At 34.3% G+C, this 25,828-nt stretch overlaps 1 protein-coding gene across 6 annotated transcripts in view; it reads left to right on the forward strand.

Moving 5' to 3' along the window:
- Nucleotides 1-25,828, forward strand: part of DGKB (diacylglycerol kinase beta) — a 365,482-nt gene that overhangs the window by 119,674 nt on the left and 219,980 nt on the right. For 4 of the 6 annotated variants that reach the window (XM_052801099.1, XM_052801089.1, XM_052801081.1 and 1 more), the window contains 5 exons: nucleotides 3,415-3,513; nucleotides 11,295-11,327; nucleotides 15,099-15,215; nucleotides 17,987-18,060; nucleotides 25,247-25,321. In XM_052801099.1, the coding sequence (XP_052657059.1) occupies nucleotides 3,415-3,513; nucleotides 11,295-11,327; nucleotides 15,099-15,215; nucleotides 17,987-18,060; nucleotides 25,247-25,321 (398 nt within the window). The remainder of the gene's footprint in view (nucleotides 1-3,414; nucleotides 3,514-11,294; nucleotides 11,328-15,098; nucleotides 15,216-17,986; nucleotides 18,061-25,246; nucleotides 25,322-25,828) is intronic. The other 2 variants (XM_052801117.1, XM_052801127.1) reach the window with 1 other exon arrangement.

Consider the following 25,828-nt stretch of genomic DNA (forward strand, 5'->3'; position numbering starts at 1 on the left):
AAAGAAAATAGATCCAGGATACTTTCAGTGATAAGTTGTTATGATTACTTAAAACCCAATATTTTAGAAGAAAACAAATATGTAGTCCAGATTGCTGTCAAAATTTGGATAATTTATGTAGAGAGTAGAACACCCAATCCAAAATTTTCACGTGCAGATAATTAAATTTAGGCAATGGCTATCTGTGTTTGGATAGATAAATAAGAGTGTTCCACTCTAGATATAGAAGTGTTTACATCTGTATAATGTGTCTGTATCATTCAAGAAATACATATTATGTAAGGCTCCCTCTTAAAGTCAAAGGAAGTTGCAAATTCTGTAGCTCCTCAGAAAAATTATTTCCCTATTGTTTCATGTGAGTCTGGACCAGATTTGTAAAGGCCTTTTACTTCTTGAAGATACATATCAAGATTTAGAGGACTACCATAAGAACGGATATTCACTGAGGAAATACCAAGGAATGATATATCATTGAAATCACTGTGAAGGAAGAGGCTAAATTCTTTTGAAAATATCTTAGGTGCTTGTGTGCATATTTAAATGCTTAAATATCTGTCAAAATTCCAATTAAAAATGGACCTATGTTTTTTGGCAGCCAAAATTAAAAAAGTTGTCACTGAGGTTTACAATTTTTCAGTTATCAGATCAGTAATCTAAAGATTTTTATTTTCTGTAAGAATGGTGTTGTATTTTCAAAATAACTTTATTAATATTTTTATTTAATTTTTATATTTTCAGGTGTAAATAAAACACATAAGTGAAAAATAAATATTTTTTGAAGTTTTTAAAACACTGTAAATTACTTGTTTTTCAATCTCCTATTCGCTTTTCTTGCAATTCTGTGTAATCTATATATTCTATTGCAATAACTTTCTTTGCTAATACTAATAACTTTATTACTGAAAAAACAGTGTTTTAAATTTATAACAGATGCATGATTTTTGAATGGATATTCTAAAGTTATATAATTATCATCACATCCTTCATACGTTTTCAACTCCTTGTACAACAACTCATTTAAGGCTTGTTGCTGACATTTTTTGTAATATAGGAGGATGCTAGTTATTACACAACAAGTTCTGAGCCTCTTTCCTGCATTTTAAATATCTTTCCTTCTTACAACTTAATAGGGTCACTTCTAATGTCAAATAACTGAATCAAATCCTGAAATTTAGACGTGTTTTGCACTAAAAAGGCTTGTTATACTGAGTTCTCAGCCATGCCCACGATTCCCTCTTCCATATACTCTGTAGTTCTCTACCATGTCTCACGAATGTTTTTTTCCTCATTTTCTCTCCAGCAAATATGGTTTTTCCTACTTTGCAGGCATCTGGTTGTGAGGGAGGTAATATTCTACAGGAGCTAGGTTTGGGGTAAGGGAATTTTGGGGAAAGGTATTTAAGATATGCTAAAACATTTTTTTGAGAAGAGATGCATATTATTTTATTTCATTGTGTCAAAGTGTTATTTTCATTACAGCTACATATCTTCTACCATTTCTGTTGTCTGCTATGTGCGAATTCTGTTGTCAAAGATCAGCAGAGACTAGTAAGAAGATTAAGCTATATTTTTCATAGATAAGTTTGCATGCCACCGAGTAGCAAAGCTGCTAATTACCACTGAATGTGTGAAGGTACTTTTATTTGATGTAACGTGGCCTGGTGTGCATTAATTATGGTACAAGTAGCCTTACCACTGAGGCAGAGAATTAGCATGACAAATGATTTAGATTACAGGGCTACCAAAATAACCTCACAATACGGCTTTAATACTCAGAGTAAATTGAAACTCGTTAGACTTTTATTTTCTGTTGCTAGGTAACTGCCTGAAAAGGTAACTTTCTAGTATAAATGAATATGGACAAGGCTAATATTAGGTGCTATTCAATTCAAAATTCAGAAATGTTATGTCAACATTAACTGTACCAGATAACTTTATGAAGACCATATTATCGGTAAAGCTTATATACATCAGCAACTGGTACAATTCTATTGTAATTTTAATAGAGTTCATACTGACATAGTTAAATAATCTAAGGGAAAATGAATCAGTCATTGGAAAAATGTGATTTACAGATGCAGACATTGAACTACAGATTTTGTAACAGCTATCAAACCTGTTGAACTAGTGCTGTGTGCTGCCTATTATACTAGTTAAATCACTTGTTAAATAAGATTTTTATTCAAAATTTCAGGTATTTATTACCCTGATTATTCTTTAATGCAAATATACATATCTTCTCAAAAAATAAAATACTCTATGGGAAATGCATGTTACCTGAAGAACTTAATGCATTTATTGAATCAATGCAGAAATAGAATCATAGAATCATTTAGGTTGGAGAAGAGCTTTAAGATCATTGAGTCCAAAATAATAAACTTTTACCAAATTTCACAATATGAAGTTGTATTTTATTGTGGTTATCTCTAATAATATTGTGAAGTATACCAATTAAATGTGAATGCTTTGCATAATCCAGACACAAAACTGTGCCTTTGTACTGTGTGGCTGGATATATATGTTGCAATATTCTATTTAGAGACATTTGAACTGAGTTAAATCCTAAAAGAGCAACAAGAACTCTTGATTGCTAATGCAAAATATTCCAATAAATATAGAATTATTTGTTTGCATTTTATGTTGATGTTATATACACGTTTTTCCCTTCCACCTTTTTAATAAGACAGAAGTAAGCCAATGCTCTTTCAGTCAGCAGACCTGAGGATATTCTTGACATGTTTTCAGAGTAGAACTCTTCTCGTTGCTTTCAGGAAAACTGGGTGAATGCTAAGAATAAAGTAGAAAAGGGAGAGTAATTCAGGGTCCTCAGCAGCAAGCGGAAACCTGAACATTGATTCAGTCGAGAACAAAATTTGCCCAATATAGCTTAAAGCTCTTAAATATTCCTACATTATTGTCTTATATTTCATATATATTTTCATAGATATATTCATAGACAATTGAATCAGTAGTGATTTTATCAGTTTCAGGTAGGAAGCAGAGTTATACCAATAATGCCAAAGGCTGCCCTGAATTACCCCAGGTTGCCCACTAGTAGTAGAACAGAACTTCTTGGCTTAGTGCAAGAAGCTGTCTTCTGAAATGAAGGTTTTGATCACCAGTAACACTATGCTGATGTTACTGTACTGCCATGCAATGTTCTCATTTTGTGTGCTGGACCACATGTGCAATTTCCAAACTGGAAAATACTTTGATCCACTGTTCTTTGTTTCAATATAAATTCACTGGTTTTGTCAATCCTAAGAGGCTTTCCACTGCAGTGTGTTTCATTTTCCTGGTAGTACTGTAGTAAAAATTAGATTAATTGAACTCACACCATTCTAGGATGCCCGTTTTCTTAGACTGTAGTAGTAAAACGTCTAAGTTGAGTCTTCATTTTCTCTTTTCCCGTAGTTGCATAACAAATGTGCATCACATCTAAAACCTGAATGTGACTGTGGACCTTTGAAGGACCATATTTTACCACCCACATCAATCTGCCCAGTAGTATTGGTGAGTTGTCCATATGTTTATTTCGGATGTAATCCTCTGTCATAGGTAACAGCTAAAATGATGCTGGGACTGACTGCAAGAGTATCTGTTAAATTCACAGAACTGTGTGAACCTTAAACACAATGGGTAATCCTGGCTGATGAGTTTATAGGCACAAGCATGCTTTATCCTCTGCATATTGCATTTTCTTCATGTGAGAATGAACTTTCTGTAGGGCATATTATAACTGAAGCTGACTCAGGTTTTATCACTTACTCAGACTGTACTTACCAGAAACTGTATAGGCAGAACACTTCTACATTTTACATCTTTTATAGATCCAACTTCCCAGAATAATGAAGTTATTCTTATGGACAGTTTTTGCTTGGGATGCATATTGTATATCTGCAATGCTGAGGTCTCTGATCTAAGCCGGAGGTTACCTAGAATGATGACACTGGTCTTGCAGTAAGCTATGCATCAACATTATGGTATATTTTATTCAGCAGTCGTGGACAGTAAATTTCTCTGTCCACAAAAACAATAACTCAATTCAATGAAAATAAAAATGCATGCTATGTGTGGGTTGTATAGAAAAGAGCTGACCAGTTTATCATGAAAAAAGAGCTTCAGAATTAAGTTATGTATTCATATATTAAATTGGATATTTTATGCTGATGAAAGTCATAGCATCATCGTATTCATAACAGAACAGACGTGTGGTCCTCTTACTTTAAATATATTTCATAGTAAGAGTAAGAAATGCTTGAAATTAATAAAGAATGATTTATTGCAGGGAGGAAAAACAAGAAAATATACCTTCTACTCTTAAAACTGTTTCTGATCGTTAAGAATAATATTCATGTCTATTGTAAATTACTTGTTTTCTTATTAATCCTTTTGGCTGTTTGTTTGTAAATCTGCTAAGGGATGGATGCTAGACTTTGGCCCTCTACTTGAGTAAACTGGGACTATTCCATTGCTGTCAATGAAGGTAAAGCAATGGAAAGCCGGATTTAATATTTATGAAATATTTTTTAATATTTTTGAAAAGTCATAAGAGTAGTTTTTTAGTTTGTCTGTAATAGTTTTTTGATATTACCTGGACAAGTTCTGAGTAATAATTGTAAAATATTATTTTAAGTTTGTTGGATGATTACGTTCTGCATTACATTATTTAATTTTCAGGATTTTAGGTCATACTTTAAGAGTTAACGTCTAGAAATTATGATTTTGGTGGATTGTTGGATTGGACTGTTTTTGAGCTTTTGTTATTTATTGTTTGCCATTCTTATAAACTGAATAAAGCCTCAGTGTGAAATTTCATCTTCAATTATATTTGCATAACTCCATTTTCTTTTCAGGAGAGGAAGAGGAATAGAGGAGTTATGATTTTCATTCCACAATGGGAGTTTAGTTAAGTTGTTTAGAGGATATATAAAACCACTCTAGAGTCAAATCACCCTTGAATAGGTTTGTTTTATCTGCAAATTTTGACGGCATAAGCAGAAGTAAATACGTTTTCCTGTATCAGAATCATGTTTCAGTATTATGTACTAATAATGTAACATAAAACATGTATTTCAGCACAATATATATTGTTAGGAACAGAAAATATATTTTACTGTGCTTTAATGGGAACTTTATGATTTCATAGTATATTTGTTCATCTAGTAGTTTCTTCCAAAAATGCATTAAATTCCTGAGTATACTTACATTACAAATAATACATCAGTGACCTAGCTAATAGGAATTCCTCCTAAAAACAATTGATTACAGTGTACGTATTATTTATGTTAATAATTTTTAATTAGTTTCTCCCATTTCCTGTTACAGGGATTCCTTTTGAGAAACATAATAATTCAGTGTATGTGAAACCAGCTCTCTCAATAATGACAGCAAAAACAGTTAATAAATCCATGTCAAAATTGTCTAAAGATACAATAGTAAGTGTGTCTGTTATGGAAATGATGTGTACATACATATCAAACCTGATATAGCTGACAGTGGAAGGGTGTTTCACCTAGGACACACACTTAGCTTCAGTGATCAGCTGAGCAATAATACTCTTGCAGTGCTACATACATGTGGAAGGTAAAGAAAAGCAGATAACCACAATGCCTTCTGTACCAGGTTTATCCTTGTGTATTTTGAGGTATCAGTGAAGAAATTATGTTCTTCTCCCATAGAATAAGTTATAGGACTTGTGGGAAAACAGCAAGTTGAAAAATCTTGTATCTTTGATCTCCCAAAAGTTTTGGCCCTCCCTTCCATCTGTAACTTTCAAAGTTCAGACTTCTTCCAGAAAACTATCAGAGTTCATCTCAGACGAAGATGCCTTCTCAAAAGTTTTCCTTCAAGAGTACAGGCTAAATCCCTTCTCATCTTTTCTCTTTTGCAGAACTAAGGACATTCATATTTTTACCTTTCTCATCCAGCATGTCTCATTTCTTCAGTTCTTGTGAAGTCCAGCTTCGACTCTTTCTGCAGAGATAAAGAGAATTTTTTCATAAATTGCATGTCACAGCACCATGTATTATACCAGAGCTACTAAACTGCTCTCTCAGCTGGAATTTGTTGTTCGGTTCCATATCCTCTCAGTTTTTCCATTTCCTAGGTATCCATTGATGTCCAAAATCACTGCTGCAACTGTGAAGAATAAACAGACAAACTACCCTTCCTGATTGTAATATCACAAAGGATGACATTTCTCTTCCCCCTAAACATAGCCATCTCAGCTCAGGTGACTCTTCTAAATCACTCATTTAGGGTGTCTTTTGACACAAGAGAGATTCCTCTATAGTGACTGGGATGATCCTCTCATACAGTCTCTTCTCTTAAAGGCTGGAGAGAGAACCTAAACGCCTGGTCATCTGAAAGTTAGGTAGCTGGTCTAAGTTAAATAAGAGGGCTCCCATCTTCAAAACTGCACAAAATGGAACTTGTCCAATGTTATTCTTAAATATGATTAGCTACATTCTCAGCTGAAAAAGAAACCATGGGGAAGCTCATGCAGTTGACACTGTGTATCATGAAAGAATCACATAGCTGTCTAGAATCATTGCCATATAAAGATTTTTCATATCTTACTGCAATACTTTTAAATGTTTTAGTAAAATGTAGTCTGTCAACTTTAAAACTAGTCCTTTTTACTTTTCTGTTTACCATATATAAGGCTTGTTGTATGGTGAAGTTTTTTGTTCGAGTTAAATGAGTTTTGTTATAAACTGTGTGTGCAGATCTCAAGTGATAGTCTTTTAATAGATGTCAGATACGCTTTAATGTTACTCTCTTTTATTTCAGTAACGTTTTAATTAATTCATACTGATTGAATAAATGTACATTGAGACTTGTTTCCTAATGAGGGCACATTTAGAGGAAAGGTTTTGCATCATTCTGATATCCTGTGGGTAATTATATTCTAATTATATGGTGGGGGGAAAAAGTCTATAACTCAGTGCTGATATTGTTCATTGGACCCAATTAATTACATGCACATAATGAAAGTTCATGATAAGGTTGACTGGCAGTGAGTTTAAAAATCTTTAACTCAATTGAATCCTAGCCTACCAAGACTACAGAATTAGATCATAACCAGGTTAAAAAATGGGTATTGGAATGAGATGAGTGAGTAGCGAAGAAAAAAAGATTGGTCTTTCCTTATGATACAGCTTCTCTCCTGCTGCCCCTTTATAAGGCAGAAAGGGAAGAATGCTAACATACATTTTGGCTTCTTCATTTCATGCCTTCCTTTACTTTGCTCTGTTTATTGATGAACACGTAGGATGTTCTAATTTGTATTTATGTTTATAGAAAAGTAATTAGATTTTTCTCTTTCCCACCAAAATAGATACAGGCTTGGGTAATGACAAATCAACCAGTAAAAGCCTGCTATTTAATAAATACATATTTATTTCATAATGTATGATGATTTTGATTCTCCTATTGTTTATGTGATTTTTACAATGAATTATTTTTTACTTAATTTCTAACATTGGTTTTGAAAACTATAATTAAAACTGTTAATCATGGAATAAAAACAAAATTATGGAATAAATTGTAAAACATAAGGTACCCTGATTACAGTGTGAGCATTAGTATATGGCAGTTTTCGCTGTCTCCATAGTAACCAGTTTATTTCAAAGGGGGAGGGCCTGGTATAATACTGAAGACAAGAAGTGAAAGAAATAAAATTTAAAATTGGATACATTTCCTTGTGTTCAATTGTCAACTTCATTGTTCAGCATTCTGGGACAAATTGGTCATCATGATAAAAAGTTTGGAACAACTCACTTTTTGTTTCTTTTCTGTTATGAATTAATTTGGCTTTTTTTTTTTTTTTGTCCAGTGAAGATGCTTATAGCTTTTTAGGATAAAATCATTTAAGCATAAATTCTATTTATATAAATACAGAACATACATATATATAATTTGGTACATATAAAATATGTATAGAATTTTTATACATCATAGAGTAAATTTGTTTATATACACCTAATATAAAATAGCATCATAAGTTGAATTCACTTGACCTCTTATTTTAAAATATAAATGGCTTTGTATTTCGGTGGAGGAAACAGATGTATCTGATTTGGGTTTGGGTTGGTTTGGCATTTTATTGCACAAGAACATAGATGTTCAAAAATATTCTGTTTATAACTAGTTCTATTTAGGCACGTAAAACAATATACACAGCAGATTACAAATGTTTTAGCTAAGAAACGTGCCTTGTGCAACTAAACAATATACGTTATGATCTGTAGCTTCAAACTTTTGTGTAAATACAGCAAGTATGTTGAGATGCTGGCAAAAAGTAATACAGAATTAAAGTTGAAAATATTGCACAAGAATTTTCTTTGACTATCAGTATTTAGAGAGACTAGATAGAATAGCTAATGGTTGTGTTATAATTGCAACATAGTTCAATAGATATTTTTCCCATGTCTGGTAATACGTTTTACTAATACTATTTTCCTGTGTGGTAGGTAAATGTTACTCACATAGGAAAGCAGAGATGTAGAGAGAGAAAAAGGGAATTAGCAGTTTCTGGTTGAAGAATGAGCTTTCTTAATCCCTTTTCCAGTTTTTAATCCTAAAATGATTCTTCTGTTTTTATTATAGTAGAGATCAGTTGAATCCAAGCTCAACATGGGGCGCAGAAAAGCAGTGTAGTGTGTAAGCATCTTTATGAGCAACTCAATCCTTTGAAGTTGAGTACTAGCCTTATTCTGAGTTTCTGAACAAAGATACTACAAAAAACCAGTTATTTGTAGATATATGCTTCTATGGAGGGGGAAATATAAATCTGGTTGTTGAATATTAAGTAATGACATAGCAATTGAAACAGATTTAAAAACTAAACAAAACACTTTTTTCCTTTTCAGTTGCATATCATATTGCAGATTCAGTTCTCTGAGAATTTAAACAGACTTGAAATATAATGGTGTGCTTATCTACAGTAAGAGCTTTTTCATTTCTTTGAAGTCAGAAGGAAATTAATAATTGCCCTGGAGGAAAATGTATCTTCCTAACTAATTATCTGTTCGACAAACACAGTTCAATGTTAAAATAATAAGATGCTGATAAACTGAAATGGCAGCCATTCAATCATTTTAAGTTATATCTAGTTGCCTGCCCAAAACTCATCACTACTGTCAGTCCCTCAGTTTATTCCTTACATCCTCTCCCATTGGAGAGTTTAACATGTTTTTATTTTCAAAATCATTTTCCAACTCTTGTCTTTCTTGGACGGTGTATATAATTGCCTGCTATAGCCCAAGTTCATTTTAGGTTGCAAATTAAATTAAAAGTCTTGGGCCCTACTGTTGTTGCATGATGATGATGATGCATACATTGAATGGGTGCAAGATGTAAGGCAAGTTATCTTCAGCCAACTAAATGAACTAAGACCGACATGCTAAATGAGAAATACTTGATTGTGATTTTGATGTGTAATTCTTTATCTTATGGGTGACAAAATACCTCCTTCTGATTGACATAATGTGATTTTTTGGTTGTTTTTTTTTCCTTAGCTGCAAATGTTTCTATCAAGGCAGCTCTCAGATAAATTAGAAGCCTTACCTTTCCTTTATAGTATGGGCATGTGCAGCTCACTGGACAGTATTTTTGCTGGTGAATTGGTTACTAATCTTGTCCACAGGATGACTTTTAGCTTCAGGCCATGGATGTAGAGCTGGGTATTGTGTTACAGCTCTATGAGCTTTCAAGGCAGCATCACATGGTGTCTTAATATTGGCCCTTCTGATTAGTATGTACACAGGTTTAGAGCTGGAAATATGAAGATAATTTTATAAAGTAAATTTTCAAAATATTTTAGCACATCTAAATCATAGTTAGTTGGATGTGATATCTAATAGATATTACAGATAGATTGCTCCCCGGGGTTTTGTGGTAATGGTGGTGGGTTTTTTGCAGTTTTCTGGGTGTCTGAATCTTTGATTCTCTTTGGTTATTGTGTAACTATGGACAGAAATCGCATGGAATGGAATTTTTTTAAGCAGGGTCTTGAATACCACATAGGTTTACAAAATGACAGTCTAGGAGTACCTATTCTAATATTTCATTGCATATTAAAGTACAGTTTTAGCATCCCTTGGGGATTCCCGTGTCATTAAACAAAATAGCTCTAAGGAATCACGAAGCAACCTTCCTCCAAGTTCCTTAAAAAACCCCAAAGCATCAGTTTGATATTCAAGTCACATATTTAAACTTCCATGGCCTTCATCCTGCAAACATTTGAGGATACCTTTACATGGTATTCCATGCATTCCATCTGATCTTCTATGACCAAATTCCCCTGATCAGTATCTTTCAAGTTGAAGTCTTAGAGTTCTAAAATAAGATTTTTTTAAAAAATAACTGTTTCTGTTTATGCATACTAAAGTAGAATTTGGTTCTCTCCTTATGCATCCCATTCCCAAGTTGGGTTTTAGGGTATATGCCTCATCTGAAGGCATATAAAGAAGTAATTATCATACAGAAGTAATCTCAAATTTTCAGTAGTTACTTGACAAACTGTGTAATGGTATTAACCATTCACTAATGGTCTTACAATCCTATTTAATGTATAAATAAATCATTGTTTAATATATAAAATAAATTCTTTTAAGTAATCTCAGCTGTGTATGAAATAATCCAGAAAAACTGATTTGCACTTACTGATTAAGAGACAAGGTGAGAAGAAAGCAATTTTTGCTGCATTGACACTGGATTCTGTGTCAGCAGTTAAAACGTAAAAAGGTAACTATTTAGTAAGCCCTTAGTTACTATTCATCTGTTTTCTTATAACAGTTATGATAGAGTATGATATTTCTAAATCTTAGTGTTTTGTGTAAAGACTGTACCTCTATGTAAAGAAACAGTAGAAATACTTTCTGAGGATGAATGTTGTATAGCTTGTCAATTGTAGGAGAAGAAAGCTTTTTAAATAAGATTCCTCACTTTGGATGAGGATTCAAAGACTTGGAAGATAAAATAGAAAGAATACTCCCCAGGTACCAAGTATCTCTTTTTACTGTTTGAAAGAATAAAGTCCTCAGGTTTTCTAATATTTTTAGCTGGTGCTAAAATGATCCCACAGATACTTCCGAGAATATAAATTTTGTAATATGACAGCCAAAACATTGGGAGAGTACAGTTGTGCAAATGTGTAAAAAAGCACCATGTACATTTGTTGTTAAGTAGAACTGCTGCAAGGTAGTGTTCCTCATAAGCACTCTTTCCATGCCCCTTGCCATCCCAGCTGTTCGGTGTTGCAGCCTAACATTCTCTTTTTCCAACAGACGCTACCCACTTTAGGAGGTTTGCTCCCCGAGGTGCGTAACGGGAGGCATCCATGTACGCACGAGTACTAACAGATCATGATATTGTACATTCTTTTTGTTATAAAGTGCATTTTGGGGCTTAACTAAAAATCGAGACATGATATTCTGTGTGATCATTTGAAAGGCCCTGTCTTATTTATCAATTCTTTTTTCTTATTTGGATGAATAAGGGATGGATACAATTGAGTAGTTCTTACCTGACAGTGATCTCTCTGGAGCAATACTGAATGGTAGAAACTCCAGTTGATGGATATTGACTTCAAAGTGGGAGTTCAAAGGGAGAAAAGAAGGCATGGGAGGTGTAAAAATGGGTGGAAAAATTTTTTGTTGTGGTAAGTACTATTTTGAAAGGTATGTGCTCTGGCACATACCAAAAGAACAGAAAAACTCGATTCTTTGAGCCATCAAAATGTACAATAGCTTTTAAAATGCTGTATTCGGTATCTATCAACCTCATGCATGTCCACTAAACAAAATGGTTCACAGATACGTTAATCATTTTGTATGCTTTGATTAACAAGATATTAAATACAGCATAGCTGTTGTAGAAACATTTCTTACCTTGAAAAATAAATGTTTGCATTTCGTAAAACCATTTATTCAATGCATGTCAAATTTGTCTTAATATTGCTAGAATTTGTAGGCTATTATCCACAGATGATTTTATTAAACTGTTATTATCTCATTAAAAAATGACTCTGTTTAGTTCCTGACACTCCTGGATAGCTTAGTTATGTTATAGTAATGTTATAGTTCCTGAAAGAAAGTTATTCAAACAGTTATGTAGAACTGGATTAGAAAGCCAGCTTTCTGCTTCATATATAAAACAAAGTATCTATGCAAGAATATTTAAAAGAGATTTTTTTTAAATGAAATGGTAAATCTTTTTGTGTTCCATTAGTAGATTTATTCACTAGAATTAAGATACACAATATTATATTATTTCACACAAACTGTAAGTCAGGTCCCCACTAGTATAGCACATATGTAAAAATTATAGGATATATAACGCTAGGAAATCTATCAGCTTCTTCAGAAATATTTCACAGAGGATTATTGGTACATGTGGTGACATGTATTGTGGTATCATGCGTATAAGATGGGTGATATGAAATACTTTATTTATACTTCAAAAATCATCATTGAAGGAAGCAAACCTTCAATGATAATGAGGTCAGGTATCCATATTTGATTTTTTTCAATAACGCTCTAGACAATTCTGTATCATGAATATACTTTTTCCTTTACGTATGAGGTGTATGACCTAATCTTGTGTAGTCACTGCTTAGGAGAAGCTGTCTTTGTCTGTGAGTCAAGCAATTGTTTTGCTTATGGGACAGGTAATATAAATTGGAGAAGGAATGTTGCTAATGCAGCAGTCATAGGGCCAAGGCCAGCTGAGGGTATTTGCTATCTGTATCATGCTGGAACAAAAAAAACAATATCCAAAACTTTGCTTGAGGCAATTCTTACTGCATTTTGCTTGTGAGTGATTGCTAACAGCAGGTTTGGGCACTGTGGTAAGCATCCTTTATGTAAAGACAGTTCCCAGCAGTGTGTAAATACTTTTCCTCTAAGTAATAGCTTGATATATGCAAGAAGATTTTCAGTGCCACACTTTGTAAGTAGGCCTCTTTTGAACAGTGTTTTTTTAAGCTCTCTAAATGGACATACTCAGTGTGCTGGATCTGTTCCTTTCTGTTACCTTTTTCTTTGAACTATCACAAATATGTTGTTTAGCTTAACATTTTCCTAGACTTTTTAAAATTTGCTCTCCATCTCTGATTTTTGTTAGAAATAAGGTTTTTTTACTAGCTGTGTGTCTGCATTACTGACACCTGATTTGATTTTTGAAGATGTTGCAATATCCAAGAGCCAGATTTGGCTGTAATATAAAATCCTGTTTAACATGGTATGCTTACTTCTTATAAAATGTAGTGACTTTTAAGGGTAGTTATTCGCAAATTTGTTTAAAACCCCAAAGCTGCTTACGTATGTAATGAAGTGCGAAGCTTCTTTCGTACTGAAGTTTCTTACTATCCTTGGCACTAACCAATACCATTGTGCTTTAATGTTTCATGTTAGTTCACAAATGTTATTTTGTTTGGGTGCCTCATCGTAGTTATAGTTTCTAAAAAATTGTCAAATAAGTAAGTGCAGAGTCCGTGATTTCTTAGGCAGTGATATGGACACAGTTTGTCTGTGTTTTGAAGGTTACGGCTGAGATGAATAGCTCTAATTGCTTTTACTGTTTTCTGTTCAAAGCAGTGATATTGTAGTCTAGACTCTTGGACTTCCTCTTGAACTGATTAAGTTATTCAAAGCATCCAAGAGCTCATTTAACTAACCTCTTGGGAATCTCATGGCATATGGGAAATAGTATAGACTCCCCTGTTTCTTTGCTGTGGTATAGGTTTGTCAGTACTTTTATAGAAAATGTGATCGGATTGCCACAGTTCCCCAAAGCACTTGGCTACCCAAAGCAGCCTGGAATGACTTGGACCACTGTTTTCATCAGGATTAGACTGAGGCTGTGTCAGTGTGCAAATTTAAGAAAACTAAAGATGAAATAAAAACAGTGATGGTCCACGTCTGTGTTAGAGGGCACTGTATGAAGCTGGGAGTTATTCCCTTCCTGCCGGAGAATCTGTGTCAATGATTCTTACCAGTTTAAACTGCTCCAGAAAGAGTGGCATGGATTAATTGCTAGTGCAATCCCTAAGGCTTTATCAGAGGTAGCACAGAGATGGGTTTGGCCTGGTATAGAACTTAAATTGTAACATTTAATGAACTGCTTACTGAGGGCAGTTGCAGGGGGTGCAACAGTTTCCTTCATGCTCCTTGCTAGTGCAGGAGCTTTGTGCCAGCCCATTCCCCTGACTAGTTTAAAGCCGCCTTGCACTTGCGAAGCGAGGAAAGTGACTGAGATGCAGTTGGGACTGGGGACACTGATTCTAGCTGATAAACATCTGCTGTCTTAATTTATAGTGCATTTTTGGACAACCTAAAAGGGCATGCTGGGTGCAGTTTATAAATAGGATAAATGAGATGCAAAGAGCAAGGACTTTTTTTTTTTTTTTTTTTTTTTTTCATTCAGAGTTCTCTGGAATGACCTGACAATTGAAAACGTGATTACAGCAACATACTTCTGAGCTTTTCTCTTTCAAATAACCGTCTGATTGTGCTGTGTAGCAGCATCAAAAGTTGCCAATGGCTTAGAAGCTGATGTAGATTCTGGTTTCTTTCTGATACAAAATACATATTTTATAAAAGGCCACTCAGCCAATTGATTATGGTACATTTAGAATAGGTAAATTTTGCCAAAGTGGTAAACTACTCTTGAAACATCCAACCCTTGCTAGCATTTAGGATGAAATTTTGATGAATTACTGATTTCTTATCAGTGTGCTTATTAAACAATCAAGTATATTGTACAATTGGCTTTCAATTTTCAGAATGCCATCCTGGCAATGTCAGATTATCTTTTCACATGTTTGCATTAATTTGTGTTGTGACTGCACACTTTTCATCCATCTATTGCCTAGTCATTATGAAATGTTCAGGCACATAGATAGATGTTATGTGAAGTGGCCAGACACTGTGTAATAACTTGACTGAGAACTCATTTTCATTAAAGCAGAATCTGACATTACTCTGTAGTCAAAAAACAACTTTGTGGAGGCACAGTCTCAGTTACAGTTGTATAGCATTATATAATGTGTGAAAATGTTCCATTTTCTCCTTTTCTCTTCTTTTTTCAAGGAAAGACAGGCAACAGTGAAAAAAGAAAAGGGTTGCCTCCAGCAAATGAACAAACTGGGAGAACGGAACAAAATGCAAAGAGCAAATTCTGTCACCGTAGATGGACAAGGTCTTCAGGTGTGATTATTGTTATTTTAATTTAGGGAGACACTTGTAGGTATGAAGACAATGATAGAGCAGGCAATCTTCAAAGTGAAATATTTCCTATACATTCACTCTTCTAATATTTCACTTTTACATATTTAAAAATACAATAGGCAAATTCTTCCATCTGTACAGGAATCCTGTGGTGCAAATCTGCTTCTCATATGATTGGTGGGACTTTAAGGGAGAGGGAAAACTAGCTCTAAAACACTTGTATTGTAGAGTGAAGCTGAGCTCGATTGTTTTAGTATCTGCCACACAGCATTGTGTGAATTTACATTATAAATCTGAGTGTGTATATTGATAACTGCTCATTATTCTCATTTGGACCTCTTAATTAATAGGTGGATGGAGTAAACTTCAAGGATGTTATTTGTCCAGGTATTTCCAAGTAGGGTATTTGGCAAATCAAAATTAAGAGTGGAGAGGAGCAAGGTGGTTTCAGTAATAGCGATACCTAGAATAAAAATGGAAGTTTTTTCTATGTGAAAGAAAAACGTGTGTATGATGAGCTAATGTTATTTTAGGGAGATTATTTAGAGGCATGCCAGAAGTTCTGCCTGAACTGCTTGACTTCTTTCCCTTGAGAGCTGAGTAGTTTTGAGTAAAATCAATGTTCACATATATGATGATGCTTCTTTATTTCATCAGAAGACTTTAAGTCACTTGTCTAATAACTTTGTGGAGATTGCCTTTAAATCATGCTAGATGAAGGCTTGAAAACATTCACCAATTTAATCTAAATCTTTAGTTGCATTGTTTATTATATGGAAAGATCTACATTATCTAGAAAAGTAATTTGGAAAAAACTGTAAGAAATTAATTAAGAGACCTTATTTTGGAATTGAGTGGAATACAAACTGGTTATTAGGGGGTTTTTGATGGTCCTAAACCTTCTACTTGTAATTAAATGGTTAAGTTATGAACTAAAAGATATAAAATAGAAATAAGTTAATCACTTAGCTTTTGTTGAGAAAAGTATCAAGACTAAACCTTCCTTCCATCAGACAGCAGTGAGCAGATAACTTAGTGGCAGTGGAGATCTGCACGACTTAAAGACAATTAATCATAGTTAAGCACATTCATCTTACTTCTTTCTAGCTAACCAGCATAATGATCAGGATTATTATTTCTAATTAGAGGAAGTAATAGATCATGTATAACCTTAGGATGAGTCTCATTAATTAACCTGCGTCCTAAGGGATTTCAGTAGGTAGTCCATCTCTGTCACAATGAGCACCATTGGTTTACACTTAGCTTACAGGAACAAACATCATGGGAATTGGCTAAATAACTAAAATTGATTACAACAGTAGATAAAAATTAAATATATGACAAACTTCACTATATCCTGCAATTTGATATATGTTTCAGCATACAGCACTTTACTGTAACAGCATACTGTGCCAGAATGTGATACTGGGTAGGTTTTATGCTAGGTTTAATTCCACCGAGTTTGCTCGAGTTTTTCATTATTTGTTGTATATATCAGAACAGATTTGGGTCTATTGTTTGTGAAGTTATGGATGGAGTTGACACACTAGTGCCTAACACATCCTACTGGAAGAAAAGTGCTTTTAGATGCCTGTAGGTTTATATGCCTATGTCAATAGGATGCCTGTAAGACTCCTTAGCTATCTCGGGTTCTGCCTTAAATAACATTTTGCATAATCTTCAGATGAAAAGATTTCATTATTTCAGGAATTATGAATAAGGATTTGCAGCAAGAGCTTTCAATGTATCATTTTGAAACAGAGACAGTCTAAGCTTCATCTCTGAAGTTGTTAGTGCATGACTTTGGAGATGTTGACTTTGAACTCTTCATATGCTTTTAAACATTCTAGAATAGATATATGTCTAAAAGTGATAATTTTAAATATGAATAACTTTATGGTTGAAAAACAGATAATAGAGAGTGATCATCTGATGTAATTTTTTTATGTTCTTCAAGTCTGTGGAGCAAAGGCAGTGAACATGCACATCTTACACTATCTGAAAATGCAGACTAACACTATTACTTAGAAGGAAGGTGTTAGTTTGTAAAGCTAAACATCAATGTGAACATGTAAAACTTTCCATGCACAAAAGAATTAAAAAACATGGTAGAAGTCATTTTTTCCTTCAGTATGTCCTCCTCTCCATTCTTTTCCTCAGGCTTGCCCTTCTTCCACATGTTTTCTCCTTTACTTTTTTAAGTTTCCAGCTTTCTAAGGTGTTTAAAGGAACTCGTTATGGTTGTTACATTTTAAAAGGTGTGTGATTTCATATCATATCAAATATTGCAGGTTTCTGTAATTAAAAAAAAATTAAGGAATTATTACATCAAGTTTAAAATTTCATATAGTTATATTTGACCTTTATAGTATGGTGTCATTTCTCACTACAAAATACAGTTTCTTCATAGCTTTTTCCATAGGAAATTACTGTCAGAATCAGTCATGCATTTCTTGCATTTAAAGTTTTCTTCTCTATTGATGGATGTAACCTATATGTATCAATATTTCAATGGAATTATAGGTTCAAATGGCATCACAGCTGTAAGACAGACAGCATTAAAAAAAAGTCACTTGCCATTTGTGGCAAATAATGAAGTGAGGATTATTGCAAATTATGGAATTGCTTCCAGCTGGCTTACATAGCATAACATAGAGTTTGCATTAAGCTTTTTGTTTTCTGTCTACTATAGGAAAAAATGAATGCAACACACAGCATTAATGAGTGGCTGTGTTATTCCCTTCTTTTAGATCACTCCAGTTCCAGGCACTCATCCACTTTTAGTTTTTGTCAATCCTAAAAGTGGTGGGAAACAAGGAGAAAGGTAAGGTTTATTTTCTCTTTTTATCCCCTCTCTTTCTCTATTCTGATCTCTGTGATATGTTTAAAAATGAAAAAAAAAAGTTTGTATATGAAAAGAAGTCCAACATTTTATACTGTTATGCCTCACATTTGAACATCCCATTGCCCTGTTTAGAAGAGGTACACACTAGCATATAGTTATAAATTCTGCACTTAAAAGCTGGAATGAGTTCTATACAACAGTTTCATTTCACACCAGAAAAAGTAGCTATATTTAAGTGTATGGTTTTGTGTGATTTGCATGAAGATGTGAGTTGCTATATTTGGCATTGCAACTTTGAAGTTATAACAGTTTTCTTTAAATCTCTGTAATAATTATGCAGACAGGCCAGTAGCTTAAATTGGAAACAGTATTCCATTTTCTAATGTATGACTTGTCTTTCAAAGATTTAGTGAGTAGACTCTCCAGCCTCCCCCTAAGATTTCCTACAAAGAAACCTTTTGATTTCTGTAGATAGGAAGCATTCTAACAGTCCAGCTAAAGTATTGAAGTCCAATCACACAAAGACCTGCTTAATATTATATATGTCAGTAATTACATGGATTTAAATTCAAAATGCCTAAGTTTATGTTTAAAACTTAGTGTATCAGAGGCATGATAAAACAGAGGTAAAGAGCATTTGCCTCCTACTCTGTCCATCAAACTCAGGCAGAAGTGCTGAATTAGTTACCCCCTGAGCAGATTTTTCAGAGGGTATTTCAGATTCGCAAGTGCTAACAATATGGCCATTTTTGATCATTACAGAAATCCCCCAATTTTATAGCCTAGCTTACCATGTCAGTGCTGTAATTTATCCTTCAAGTCTTGAAAAAGCCTACGGTCTTTTGGCTGAGATTAGGCTGAAGATGACACCTGTGGATAGTGGGTGATGTGGGTACCCAAAAGCACAAAAGGAGGGATCCAGTGTGATTCTAAAGCTTGGAACTAAGCAAGTAAACTGCAAGTGGGTCAGCTTTCCCTACCTCTTCCTCACTGCCTCCATTAGATCACTTCTTTCAAACAGCGCCCCTTAAAGTGAACTGACAAAAGGGACAAAATCCTGCAGAGTAGATGTTAGGGGAGGTCTTAGAGCTGAAGAACATTTAACCAAAACTGTATTCGAAGACCTCTGAGAGAACAGGTTATCGTTTAGGAGCTGATTATGTAATCCATAGACTGGTATACCTAGATAGCAGCAATGACAGCAGCGCTGTTTGTGTCAAAGGCAGTTAGTGATCTAAAAGATTCATTCTAAACAGTTTCAAGAACATGCCTTTGGAATCACAACAAAACAGTATGAGCCACTCTGAGCATTCATGTTTCAGACACTGTAGCAGTGTGAGGTAGCCCTGGTCTTCTGCACAGTCAGGGGCATTGTGGATGGTAATGTACTAGCACTCAGCTTGACTTTTTCATAGTACCAACATGAAGTGGGTAGATCAGGGATCCAGTCTGGAATTATGTAGGTGAGAGGCAGGTTAAAGAGCTGCACTTATGTAGTTAGTTATAACCTAGAAACAATTTAATGAAATGCTGTTTCACATCTTTCAGTTCCCAGCTCATAATTGGTCTCAAGTGTTAATATTTGAATGGGCTTAATGCACGAGGGATGTCATTTAATGTTAGATATTCTCCAGGGTAAAAGCAAGTTTAAAACCTGATCCCCTTCCCAGGCTCCTATTCCCATTCACATATTGCAGTCTGACACTTCTCAGTTTATGTTAATGCAACTGTTACTGAGGCCAAGCAGATCACAGGAACTATGTGAATTTAAAAAATGAATGCTTTATACACGTTTGATTCACTAACACCATTACCTACAAGTGTCATTACACAATGAAGTGTATAGCACGAGAGCAGCCACTAGCAGCTGAGTATAGTGAAGTATGAGAACCTCTTAAATTGGCTTTGATACCACACGAAATAAAATGTTAAATTGCATACTAATGTGTCAAGGCTGCACTCAATATTTCTGTGTTAGGAGGAGCACATCAAAAGGTCAACTGCATAGACATGTAAATGTATCTCAAGTCATTCACCAGCAGGAGATAATACCTCATGGTTAGATCTAAAACTTGATTCAAAAAGGTTAAAAAAAAGTCCACATATGGACTATTTGATGAGAAGGGGGTTGCCTTCCGCCTTGTAGGTGTTAATGTTTTATATCAATACCAGTAACAGAATTATAAAATAGGGATGTTAAAAGTGCATATTAGCTTGAAGCTTTAATCTAAGGGATGAAAACATTTTCAGGGAACAATAATATTTAACTTTTTTACTTTTCCTGGTTTGTATCTGGCTGCTCTACAGTCAGTAACTAGAAAGAAGAATCCCATATTCCCCCCCACCCCCTGCTGCCACCTCCAATTTTGTGGCAGTTATATGTTGTGAAAAGTAAAATCATAGGACATTTGAAGACATAAATAGCTTTGCAAAATGTGCAGTTACGGTGATTCAAGTCAGGCTTTTTGATTATAGCGATTTTGTAATCTGGTCAGGTATTGAGAGCCTAGGAGTAGAGGATAGGCTGTAACAAAAGTAAGATTTCCACATCAGTGAGGGCATAAAAACCAAACCCAAAATCTACTAATTTTTGTAGATGAGAATTTCATTATCTTGACTCATTCAGATTAAGGTGATCTTTTACTGAAAGCTATTCTTCAGTCTTTACTTAGGATTTTCTGTATTTGAGAGATCACAGTGAATGAAGTTATGATTTCTAATTGACTTTCATTGAACACAGAAAGGTTATTGCAGATACTGTCAAGACTCCAGTGTTCCCACAGTTCCCCATATGAGATTTTATGCCTTGCCATATGGTAACCCAGCCCATTTCGTTGCCCTTAGACTTGGAGAGAGTGTATGCGTCCATCTGACAACCAGTTGAATAAATGCACTCCTCCAATAATACTCTGTAATTTCCTTTTGTATTTTGCAATTTTTTTTAAATCTCTCAAATGCAAAGGAAAAGAACTGAGAATCACTTTAAGGTGAAAAAGTTAGGTGCTTTAGTTTCAGTTTTTGAATGTTGAAACAGAGGGGTGGTGGGAAACGAATAGATAATGTAGAAAAAGTGCATTCAGAACACAAAAATACTTTCTCTACAACCATATCTAATTACCTTATCGTTACATTTTAAAACTTTGTTTCTGTTAGAAAGCCAGAGTTTTGCAAAATGTATAGAGATAAATATCATGTGCTTCTGGAATAGGTTTCTCTTTTAAAAACCAATGCTGTGACTTTCAGATGTAATTGCAAAATAAAGAACTATGAAAATAACCCAGTTATACTTTCTTCTTAATGGAGAGATTAATATTTATTGTCCATCACCTGAAACACAAATGCATTTACAGTTACTTGGACTTAAATGATTTAGTCCAATGGATAATACATATGTTTATAATAAAATAGAACAAAAATACAATTCAATGTTTATTAAGAAGATAGTAGCAAATTAGAATTAAAGTTGATGACTTTAAGCCTTTCACACACCAAAAATAGATTATAATTAAGCATGAGATTGGATGGGAGTTCAGCAAACCCAGTCAAGTGTCTTCCTCAGGCTATATCACACTGTAACATGTTTTCAGTGATTGTGCATGAAATGGACAGGTGTGGTTAATTTCATCAGAAAAAAAATGCAGTACGTCCATTTCATCCTAAGGCTAACAGTCCTGTATGTCTCTGTTTAAGATCTGACTAATCAGGAAAACAGCTTTGAATAATCTGTGAATAGAATGTATATATGTAGTACATCATTGACAAAATAGTTTCTTTCAACAGAAAAAATATACAACAAGCATGTAGTGCTTCTAAAACTGTTGTTAAGGTTAATGCTCCTCACACAAGAGTCCTTCTAAATCATGCTGTTGTTTTGCCATACTCATTACTTTGTTTTCCACTTCCCCATTTTCCAATTTATTTGCCTGACCAGCAGGTGAGTTTAAACAATTGTTTCCTTGACAAATGTGTGGTTGGATGCACTGGAGATCTGCTTCCGTACACTGACGTTTCCTGCTGACTCCACGTTCAGTGTCTGTGCAGTACAGGTTGATGATATCTTTGACCTTTGTTGTTTTCAAATAACTTTGTTTCATAGTAGCTCTTCCATCCTACCCTCTGATTAATCTGGCTTTCTAAGCTTTCATTTAGCATTGAGACAAAATGTAGAAGCAGTTTCAAATGATCTTTTTCAAATGTTGTATGTCTAGGACAGAAGATCACTAGCATTCTTTTAATTTTGGGGAGGAGTCCTTGGCTTCTTTCTTCTCTGCCGTTAGTGTTAAATTAAGCCTATATTGACCACATCTTGAATAGTCACCCCCTAGATGAATGAAGATGCATCCCCCAATTGACACAAGGCACTGCTATGGCTGGCTTTTTGTATAGTTGACTTTACTGCTGGTTTTGAATTGCCAACAGGTTTCTGTCTATCTATTTCTTTCCTCTCTCTAAAGGAATGATCTTATGACTTCTGAAGATAGCTCAGTCTAACTCAGCCCAAGGTGCACTCAAGAGTATTTTCTTCAGCAGCAGAGCTTTTTAGAGATGATCCCAGCCCTCTTGGCCACTTCTGCTGTAATTTTCTGCCTCCTCAGTTATGCTAGTGGAGCTATTTTGAGGTTCATATGAGATCATGGACATGATTTAAGTGAAGGAAAAAGATGACAACGGAGAAACTTTTCTGAGGATTTGTACTTTAAATTATATCTGTTTAGTTTTCCAGATCACAGAATAACCCCACAAACGGTTACAGAAGCACAACTGTTTGTTGAAAAAATGTGTCATTGGGTAAGAACCAGCTGGAGGTGGTGGTGGCAAAGGGTAATTTCATGAACTGGCTTTGTTCATGAAATTGAACTCCATCACAAAAAGCTGTCTTTTGGGGGCATTACGCACTACGCTGCCTCATGGCTTTGTCAGCACAAATCTCCAGTCACAAGGAAACCATGTACAATTCCTTCCTTACATATGGAAGCAAGGCGTTCGGAGACACGTCAGTATCAGTAGGCTGTTTGGTACTGCAGGTATAAAACTGGAAGGCTAAATACTGTCCATTTCCTCATCTTGCATGTGTCACGCTGTTAGGTCTAGTTACAGTTTAGTGTGAAGGCAAACGTTTATAGTAAGTTTCATCCTCTTTTTTGGAGAACGTATGAATGGAAATGAACCATCAATTTATGAATTTTACACAGAGTAGCATACATAAGTATGTTACAAGAACTTAAAGCGTTATGTGTTGTCTGCAGTGAGACATCATAGAGTGATTATCTGGTATTGATGTTTGAGTAGTACCTGTGAATGGTATGCAGTGAATCAAGTATGATTCAATGTAATCTCTTCATTATTGCAGGTGGACTTCTGGGTTTTGGCTAGAGATACCTAGCTCCGTCTTTATTAAGAAGGCTTTTATAGCATTTCACCGATTCCTGACAAGGGTATTGTGAGTGTAGGTAATGGCTAGCATGTTTTGTAGCACCAAACTTTTAGGCAAATAACTCTAAAGCCTTTGAGACCTTGTAACAATACTGTTCGTGAACTTCTTATGTTTAGCTACACAAATTAAATTAGCAGCACCTTTGACCAGGTTAAATCCCATACGTCCTTGGGAAGCAACTTACACATACTAACTAGAAAATTAAAAATAGGATCCTTTCACCTTGGTAAGATGCTGCAAATCAAATGGAAATACACTGTGTTGTAAATCCACTGTCAAATGTCTGATTTAGTCATCATCACGGCTGTTGACAATGATGTGTGCGTGCTTGCAAAGTGAAACCAGTCATTTCACATTGACTTTTTCTGTCAGGAATGGCATCAGGAATAGATTGTGTGACTGTGTTTGAATACAGTGCTTTATGAAGAAGCTGATACCACTAAATAATTGAGAAGTTAAGAAAATGTTCCAATTTGGCAATTTTAGAGATAATTATAAATTTGTTTGTATTCAGTATTCTTACACCCTTGTCTTCCATCTAGCCTAATAAATTATGCATTGCTATTAAGAAAATAAAATTAAAAAAAAAAAAATCCCTCAATGTGCACATAGATTGTGTCTAGACAGTTTTATTTTGCCGAATTTGAAAACAGGGACATTTTAACTTAAAAACCAGCTGTTATTATGCTTCCTTTTATTTAAGGCAGTAAAAAAAAGGAAGAGATAGTTCAGTGGAAAAATAAATGCTTTCTTAAAAATATTAAAGTATTATTTAGCCTAAGGACATAAACATTAAAATTAAAAGCAAGAAACAGGGGTTTATGATTTAAACTATTGCTATAGGTATATGTTTATTCATTCTGAGATCCAACTTTCATGTGCTTACTTGTTTCTGTGTAAGAAATGAAGCAGCTACCACATCATAATCAATGTAGGAAAATGCATTTCTAATATTTGTAGTGAAGAAACAAAATGTTTGTCACACTTTTAGGACAAGTAACCTCAAATTTATCAAGTTACAGTTTTTAAAATAGTTTGCCATTTAAGGAAATATTTGCTGGAAGTGGGACAGCAAATGGGGTCCCTTATGGGGTAGGACAATGCTTTTCATGCTGTATCAATAAATTGCTTCCTATTATTCAGATAATTTTAAAATATGTGGAATTTAAGTAAAACAATGGTTTTGAATCTTTTTCATTTTCTTCCCATTCGAATATAATCCAAAGGAGATGTAGTTGACAGTAGACTTGCTTTCTCAGAATGTTGTTCAACCTATGGGGACATTTTTGGTCGGTGGCAAAGCCAATTTGCTTTTGCAATTAATTAGACTTGTAATTTTGTGTTAGCCATAAATTTCAGGAATAAATCTCTCCTTTACCATGGAGTTACTTTAACAGAAGCCAATGTGCTTTTCCCCATGCTTTTTTGATTCACCTTTTTCTGTGTCGTTATACCTTCTTATCCTTTTTTTTTTTTTTCTGTTTGTATACAGCGTTTGAATTGCAGATAGCTTGTAGCACTTCTGTCTCAATTTTATGGCCACAATACACTATATGTATGAATTATAATTGCTGTGTTCAAATGTTTGATTTTTTTTTTGTATAAATAAGATCCTGCAATTCAAATAATGATAGTATGTGTTAACTTCTTTAATTCTTTAATTTGGTAAGTTTAAAAAAAATTCCAAACGTATAAGTAAATATTTTCTCCTTGTCTCTTTTACCTCTTCAGAATTTATAGAAAATTTCAGTACCTTTTAAATCCTCGTCAAGTTTATAGTCTTTCTGGAAATGGACCAATGCCAGGGTAAGTCTACAGTTAATATTATTACCAGGAACTCATTTAATAAAATGCTACATAATCAAATGAACAGACTGAAGCACATATAGCATGCTTTGAATGTATCAACACTACAGACCTCTGAACACTGCAGAAATTTACAGGTGTTATTTGTTTACATGTACCAATAAAACTACATATCTTATGTTTTACTGATAACCATGCAGTACTCTATAAGAACTGTGGGATAAATTTCATTCTATTTGCAGCTTTTACTGCTATATCAGCAACCCGAGTTAATGTGGGGGTTACTTTTATGTTAGAAATATCAGCCTCAAAGACTGACCTGCAGGACATACATTTCTTCTACATAAGCATGTATATGCACATATGTATGTGTCTGTGTAATATATATATATAATGTGTGTATATATATATTCTTATGCATGTCAGATATAGAATGTTGTTTCAAATTACAGTAGCTGTGCACTCCTTATCAATTCCATGATCTTGGGGATGTAGTGAGCAGAAAAT

Source organism: Harpia harpyja, chromosome 1, assembly GCF_026419915.1.
Source record: "Harpia harpyja isolate bHarHar1 chromosome 1, bHarHar1 primary haplotype, whole genome shotgun sequence".
Taxonomy (NCBI): Eukaryota; Metazoa; Chordata; class Aves; order Accipitriformes; family Accipitridae; genus Harpia; species Harpia harpyja.